An 8,305-nucleotide genomic window follows, 5' to 3' on the forward strand; every position below is an offset into this window, starting at 1 on the left:
TTTCATATTATGAATGTTTATATTTTTTAATATAAAGTTAGTCAAACTCTACAAAGCTTGACTTTGACCAAACATTATATGCGGACTAAAAAAAACGGAGGGAGTAATTGGGTCAATTAGTTTATCACATTTAAGGCGAAGTTAATAAAAGGGGACCCTAATAATTGAGTTGCCTTTTTTTTAGACACAATAATTGAGTCAGCTGAGAGGGGAACCTCCAGCGAACGTTTTTGTTCGCCAGGGAGATGTCCTCCAGCGAACTGTTTCTCCAGTTCGCCAGCGGGGAGGGCCATGGCGTACAAAATTGGCCCAAAAGCCCAGTAAACTTATTTATCTTTAGAAAATGCCATGAACAAGAATCAGAAGAGTGAAAAAAACATGCCACAAAAGTTGCCATGTTCTTAGCCCCCATCCAAAAAACTTGTGTTCAAAGAAGTGGCAGTTTTAACAAATTCCACCTCTCAAATTAAAAATGAAATCCTTTTAAAATAATAAAAATGTCGTCCTCACAATAATAAAAATGCCAAACCTATTATTAAAAAAAATGTCATGCTCTTATTAATAAAAATGCCATCTCTAATGATGGAAATGCCATCCTCACAATAATGAAAAAAAAGCCACCCTATTATAGAGAAGTGCCACACTCTTATAAATAAAATTGCCATCCCCTAATAATAAAACTACACAAAGAAGGTTTGAAGAAAGGGAGGGGGTTGGCCTTTAGACTTAAACTGTGCTTAAGGTCAAAAGGAGAGTTATTTACCTAGAATCACCACACTTGAGCCTAGAATAACAACTTAGTACCACATATGAGGCATGTCACAAGAAACCATCAAATTTGTGCCTGACGAATAATAGAGAGCATTGATTGTCTGATAAACTCGCGAGGACAACAAAATTGACAAGTTAGGCACACTTGTCGGGCTGACGTGGAGTGCTTGTGTGGACATTGTGCTGAGTTGGACAACGGCCCCCTGTCAATGACTCAAGCGTTTTATCTTTTCTTCTTCAGTTTTTTACTTCTCCGTCTATTTTTCTCCTGGGCATTTCAACAAACAGGCTATGGGCGCCTGGAAATCTCGTCTGCTCGCCTCCACGACCAGGTGAGGCCGCACGGCGACGCATCGGGGAGCTGATTGGTAACCACGGAAGGGAGAAGCTTGGGAGGCACCCATGGTGATCTTCTGCAGTTGTGCACGCGACAGTGGGCTTGGGCTGTTCACGCTCAACATTGTGTCGGCTCGTCAAGGAGCTCCGCCGCAGTGCTGAGGTCGTCCCTTGCGCGCTCCTGCACGGCGCCTAGGGTCGTCGTTGCACGCCTCTACCCGCCCTCGAGCAGTCGCACCAGCACGCCGCCACGCACGCGCCCGACCTCTCCTGTTGTAGCAGCAGGCGTGCGTGCGTGCCACAGCTAGGGGCATGCAGCCCCATGTAGGCAACATGATGGCACAGACCCGGCCTATCTCGAGCAGAGCGGCTGCCATGGCCATGGTGGCCATTGAGGTCTCGGCTCGCGCGGACACATATGCTCGGGCATCCACTCCGACGAAAGCAGCGGCGGCCTTCGAGGCCTCACGGCGCGCGTGCCCACCCCCTCCCCTACCACCACCTAGATGGTGCCTCTAGCCGCGGGAGTCCGGCCGCCCACAAGTTGCTCGATGTATTGTGGAGAGACGGGGAGGAAGATGATTTTGCACTTGCTGATGGGTGGGGTCTACATGGTCAAACTATTTTTTTTTTGTGCTTGGTCTTTGCCACATCAGTCCGACAGGGTGGGCCAAATCCACCTGTTTCACTGTTTGCGCGAGCTTATCCGAGAATCAGTGTGATCTATCACTCGTTTAGCGCAGTTTCTATAGTTTTTTGTGTCCTAGCATAAATCTGATGGTTTCTCTAGCACCAACTATGATGGTTTCTCATGAATAACTCTCAGAAGGATGAAGTGCCTATCTGCAGACCATGCAGCATCAAAATTTTTGAACCTCTGGCACACTAGAAACCTGGAGTATTTCAGAACGCGGGAAAGATGGGCGTGAACACATGACTCGGAAAGAATAGCAGGACAGCAGAGATCACCAAGACTGATCGAGTAAGACGTGGAAAGATACCAAGAATCACAAAGACTTGTATTAAAATAGAGTGGTGACTGGCCACCTAATCCTTGTGCCATCCGTACTTCTTGCCATTCTTTCGGCCGTACCTTCCGTCCCTTCCTCCAAGAAAAAACATGTTTTAATATTCTACAATATTTTTTGCCCAATAGAATAATTAATCTCTTTTCGATCGTACACCCTTCCGGCCACCCTGTCATCAGCGTCGCCGCCAACTCACGACTTCGATGATTTCCACGCGTTCTCAGCCAGTATAGGATAGGGTAGAAACGAGTTTCTTGTCATATTGTTTGTGCAGATCCTCCGTTATGATCCTTGTGAGATGTTGAAAGGTCTCTTCGTTGTTGTTGGCTAGAAATTTACATGGATCTGATCTGTTTTAGGCATTTGGAATATTTTCCATAAACCAAAGATGCTTTATAAGTGATGGATTCTCGGAAATTGCTTTTGGGGGCCGAGCTCTATGGAGGCCTCCAAATGTAAAATTCATGAAAATTCATATGTTTAAATGAAGGCATAGTGCACAAGTTTGTAAATTTTCAAGACGAAATATGTTGAAATGAGGGTTGTGCAAATAAATAAATCAATGAAATCTAGGTTATTTAACACATGATACTATTCATTCTCCATGACCATGAATTTGTCTTTTTTGGACAGGTTGCATTTCAACGTATTTCATCCTGAAATTTTACACACATATGCCTCACATCCTTGTTTACATGTATAATTTTCAGATTTTTTTGAAATGAAAATTTTTGATTTTTGATTTTTTCAAAAAATTGGCATCCATGGAGGCTGAGAGCCAAAATGCCATTCTCATTAATTCTATAGTACTATAGTCACACATTGTGCATTGGTTCTGCATAATTTTTGTAAGGAAAATGCCTTCTACCACCTGACGGATCCCTTGCACTGATGTCCTCGTCCGTGGCCGTCCAATTTATTTTTGATCGGATGGCTCAGGAGCAACCCGATGGAAGGAGAAACAAGGGCTTGTCGCAATTGCAACAAGGCTCTTTTTGCGATAGGGCCATGTTTTAGCCTCGTAAAAAAACCTTGCAAAAGAAATATGCAACAAGACATATTTGTGCAACAGGACTTCTGTTACAGAAGCTTTTTGTAGCAAGACCTCTGTTGCAGAAAGCAGTACAACACCACTGCTCATGTAGGCATATCGGACGGTCATTAGCGGGTCCATGCAAAATGGTCAGGGGGCGGATGATTTTTCTCAGTTATCCATTGGTCGACGTGTAGCGTCGCCCTGAGTAATTATTTTTTAGATAGCTCACCACTCATGCCGAATGGTAGAGATAACTTATATGATTTGGTCCTGGTACTACTATGTATTAAACAAGCTAGTTAATTACGATGTATTTTGTAAATAGGAGAACTTGAAAACACACCTTAAAACAGGATACCATTAGACTAGGTGACATTAGTCGCTGAACTTAAAACAAATACCACACTTTTTTCTCCCTTTCTGAAAGATGGATTCCTCAACTCTTAGCTTAGGCATCCATGGTCATGCTTTTCTAGAATATGTGGAAAATTCAAACAGCAAAACTGTTGGGAAATATTGCTAGTACATCTATAGCTAAATGAATATTCATTCCCTAACAAATAAGTTATGTTTTCTGAAAAGGGGATAACCCCGGCCTCTGCATCATGAGATGCACACAGCCAAAATTATTTCATTCCCTAACAAATAAGTTAATCCGACCAAAATTATTGAAGAACGCATATGAACACACACCATCGATGACTCCATAAACGTTATACATTACCAGCAAAATAATATTTGTAGAATAATTATGACATCACACCAATAATAGCTGATATATGTACAATAAAACCGGTGTATATTGTTTATAACAAATTCTCCAATTGTAGTATGTTTGAAGAGTGATTGACAAAAAACTACCACTTTAGGGGTTACCGTCCCACAGAACTACCACTTTTAAAAAACTGACCGAAAACTACCAATTTTTTTAATTTTGTGACTAAAAACTACCACTTCCAGAAAATGACCGGTTTAGATGACATAAACACGTTTATGACATGCTGGACCCACCCGTCAGGGCTGACGTGGCGAAAAAGTCAACTCCGTTTAGTGGACTGTTATTACAGGTGGGGCCTGCACGTCAGCAGCAACCTCCTTCTTCTTCCTCCTCCCTTTGTCATTTCTTCGAACACCTTGTGTGGACCTGTGAGTCACCTCCCCGCCCTCTATTGCCGGCGCTCGCGGTCTTCAGCTCCGACTTCGTCGCCTGGGCGCGCCCCGCCGTCTGGCCGACGCCGAGGATGACCTTGGCCCTCCCCCTGCCATCGCCCTAGAAGGAGATCTGCTCGAAGGGTAGGCGGCGGACGGCAGCAGCATCCAGAGCCACACGCTCGGCTCGTTCGAGAAGGGCGTGTCGGTCAGGATCTCGGGCGGCTGGGGTGGCGGTACCGGCGACATCACGTACTCGCCAGATCCCGCGATGATGGCGGCTTCCTTGCCAGGAGATGGAGGGGTGGGTGGTCGCGGAATTCCAAGGCGCCGGCGGCTGCCTCGCCGGACATGGACGGGTGGGTGCTCGCCGGATCCCGTGGCTCCGGCGGCCAGCGGCGGCCTAACCGGGACATGGACGCGCGGGTACTCGCTGGATCCTGTGGCTCCAGCGGCTAGTGGCTGCCTCGCCGGGATATGGACAGGCAGGTCCTTGCCGGATCCCGTGGCTTCGGCGGCCAGCGGCTGCCTCGCTGGCCGGATCGAGCGATGGTGCAGGGTCGGGAGCGATGGTGCGGGGTCGGGAATTACCTTGGGACTAAGATTGGATATTTAGAAAAAAAATGTTAGACTGACATGCGGGCCTCACCTGTGATAATGGTCAACTTGACAGTCAAAATAAACGGAGTTGACTTTTTCGTCACGTCAGCCCTGACTGGTAGGTCCAGCATGTCATAAACGTGTTTATATCATCTAAACCGGTCATTTTCTGGAAGTGATAGTTTTTAGTCACAAAATTAGAAAATTTTGATAGTTTTCAGTCAGTTTTTAAAAAACGGTAGTTCTGTGGGACGGTAACCCTCAAAGTGATAGTTTTTTGTCAATCACTCATGTTTGAAGCCTATCCACCTATCTGAGGAGCCGGATGTGCTTAAATTGAACCTCAAGAGGACTTTGGGCATCTGTTTTGGTAGCGATCTCATGGATGGTTTGATGTGGCGAAGTCGGAATGCTTGCTCGAGGGGACGTGACCACGATGACTCTTGCATATAACTTCTACGGTGCCTGTGGGTGCATGCGCGTGCCTAGACCAGCCGTTGATGCCTCGATTTTGGACATGTTGTAACGGTTTTCATCATGTTTCCAGCTAATTAACCGACCAGGTTATCTATTTATTTTTCAAATTAATGGGTAGAGCCTAAGGTTTCGTTTTTTTAAGAATGTATGTATTCTCGTTTCATCTAGCCGATGAGATCAGCCACATGAATCTGAAATCTGGATTATGTTCTATATCATACTGTACTTCTCAACGCCGGAACTGAAGACGGCGCGAACGCATGACACAGAAGCACGACAGCAGAGATCGAGCAAAGAGCTGGAAAGATATCAAGAATCACCCAGGTCGTACTTGTTTTAAAACAGAGTCCGTGGTGGGCGGCCACCTAATCCTAGTGCCATCCGTACCTCTCGCCGTTCGCTTCGACCGTACCTTCTCATTTTGATCGTACGCAGCTTCGTCCACCACCCTGTCATCATCCTCGACGCCAGCTCACGATCGAGTTCGATGATTTCCAAGCGCTCTCTCCTCTCTTGCGGCCAATGTGGGGAGGATAGGATAGGCATGAGTTTCTTGTCATATTATTTGTGTATATCCTCCGTTATGGCTCTTGTGAGATGTTGAAAGGTCTCTTTGTTGTCGCTGGCAGGAAATTTACAGGGATCACACGTCTGCTCCAACGGGATTTGGGGAGAAATTTCACAAACCAAAGATGCTTTGAAAGTGAACTTTATGATACAATAGCGCTTTGTGCATTGTTTTCTCATTATTTTATGTATGAGAGGGTGTGTACTACTAGTATGGTTAACTTAGGCAGAAGCTAGTTAATTAATTGAAGTGTATTGGGTACACACACGCCTTAACTCTACAGATCTGCGGTTAATTAGACTGAAATTAACCAGCTAACACTAGTCGGTGAATTTAAAAACAGATGCATATTTTCCCCCTTTATGAAAGATGGATTCTTCTAAAAAAAACGGACTACCGCTCAAACAGCAGAACTGGTGGAAGAACAGCTAGTACACTGGTACAGCTATACAGCTAATTGACTCGTTCATCCATATAACAAATAAATGAAGATAAGACGTGTAACCATATCACCGTCCCCTACATGGATCCAAGTCCCTAACCAAAACCATTGAAGAAAAGCACATATGAACACACGCCATTCCATTGACCCACTCCACATACGCTTTCATTACACTGCCAATGACAGCCAGCTGAACATTTGAGCAATAATCAAGAAAGCATACCCGTCCAAGAGAAATAATACAGTAGCTTTTTGGGTAAAGAAGAGAAATAATAGCTGATATGTGCACAATAGTAAGATATTCTCCATAATAATATATTCCATGTGTGTTGTTTATAACATATTCTCCAAGAGTAGAATAAGATATGAGCCTTGCTGCAAGGCTGCTCCAGCTATGCCAAAGGCAGGAGGCTCCAAGAACAAGAGCCGCCCGTTGTTTCCAACCCCAACCACCCCACCCCACCCCGCCCATAATATACGCCCGCCCTCGCAAGAACACCCAGACCTCACATGCTTTGATCCCTCACCCTTCCTCCTCCTCCTCCTCTTAACCTCCTCCGCCGCAGCCCGTGCTCTCCCGTACTTCTTGGAGCCGATCATCGCAAGGTCGACCAACCAGCCACTCTTCACCGTTTCTTTGGCGCCACACCACCGCCGGTCGCCGAGATGATGATGGGGTACTTCTGGGCGCCGAGGAAGTCGGCGGCGGTAGAGAGGGACCAGAGCCTGCGGGCGGGGCTGCTCGTCGACGGAGGCAGCGGCGAGGCGGCGGCGGTGCCCAAGGGGTACTTCGCGGTGTACGTGGGCGCGGAGGCGCGGCGGTTCGTGGTGCCGATGAGCTACCTCCACCAGCCGGCGTTCCGGGCGCTCATGGAGCTGGCGGCCGAGGAGTTCGGCTTCGGCCAGGCCGGCGGGCTCCGCATCCCCTGCCGCGAGGAGGACTTCGTCGCCATCGTCGCCGCACTCGAGGCCACGGCCGAGTCGCGCCAGCGCCGGCGGAGCGCCGCCGGCAGGAAGAGCAGGAGCAACGCCACACCATGGTGATTGATCATGCTCATGCATGGCGACGTAGAAGAAGAGTTTTTTGTCCCGGTCATGTGGATGGACGCCGTGTCTTTGCGTAGCGCGAGCATGGCCGTCGCCGATGATCCGTCCGATTTCCGAATCACCATTGGTTTGCTAGTAGATAGATAATCTCTCACTCGTGTCTGGACTCTGGAATAACGATGATCTTGTAAAGGGGCCCTTCTTTTTTGTTTTCGAGCAACATCGATCTTGTAAGGGCTCTGAAACTGACAATTGAAAGATGATTTTGATTTCCATGATACATGCATGCATCCTCATGTTCCTCCAGCTGATCAGAAGATTTGAGCCAGATATTGTTCTCCAGAAATTGTGTTTTTATTTTTCTTTACAATTAAAAAGGTGTCCTTTTATGTCTACTCAAATATGAACAGCCTGTATCCAAATGGAATCTCCTGCTAGCATTCTGCAAGCTGGAGAAGCTGCACTCACATATATTCTGGTTATCTGTTTAGAATGTTCCTCAAAATTGCTATAACATGCACCTAGCATGTTCTATTGATATCTAAGAAGATACTTGCAGCTGGGACAACTGAAACAGGTGGCACAATTAACCCCATAATTCCTGGGAGAGAGGAACTTCTCCTCCTTTTACTGTTTTTTTCCTCAAAAAACTAGGAGAAACACTACCTTCTAATCTTGTGTATATGAATAGCTAGCCCCACACTAACCTATTTATCTCAATATGCATGCATGCCACATCAGCATGCGACTTGCATGGTAAAAAACTCACCTCAACATCCAATCATGCGGGAAAAAGTTCACCTCACTCTGCAAACATGTGCATGAGAATTTACATTCTGTTATGCTATTTA

At 46.3% G+C, this 8,305-nt stretch overlaps 1 protein-coding gene across 1 annotated transcript; it reads left to right on the top strand.

Annotated features, from left to right (window-relative positions):
* Positions 1-6,896: 6,896 nt before the first annotated feature.
* LOC119318800 (auxin-induced protein 15A-like) lies at positions 6,897-7,734 on the top strand. Its single transcript, XM_037593383.1, has one exon. It carries the CDS (start codon positions 7,074-7,076, stop codon positions 7,449-7,451), a length of 378 nt encoding a protein of 125 aa, XP_037449280.1. The 5' UTR covers positions 6,897-7,073; the 3' UTR covers positions 7,452-7,734.
* Positions 7,735-8,305: the final 571 nt, after the last annotated feature.

Source organism: Triticum dicoccoides, chromosome 6A, assembly GCF_002162155.2.
Source record: "Triticum dicoccoides isolate Atlit2015 ecotype Zavitan chromosome 6A, WEW_v2.0, whole genome shotgun sequence".
Lineage (NCBI taxonomy): Eukaryota > Viridiplantae > Streptophyta > Magnoliopsida > Poales > Poaceae > Triticum > Triticum dicoccoides.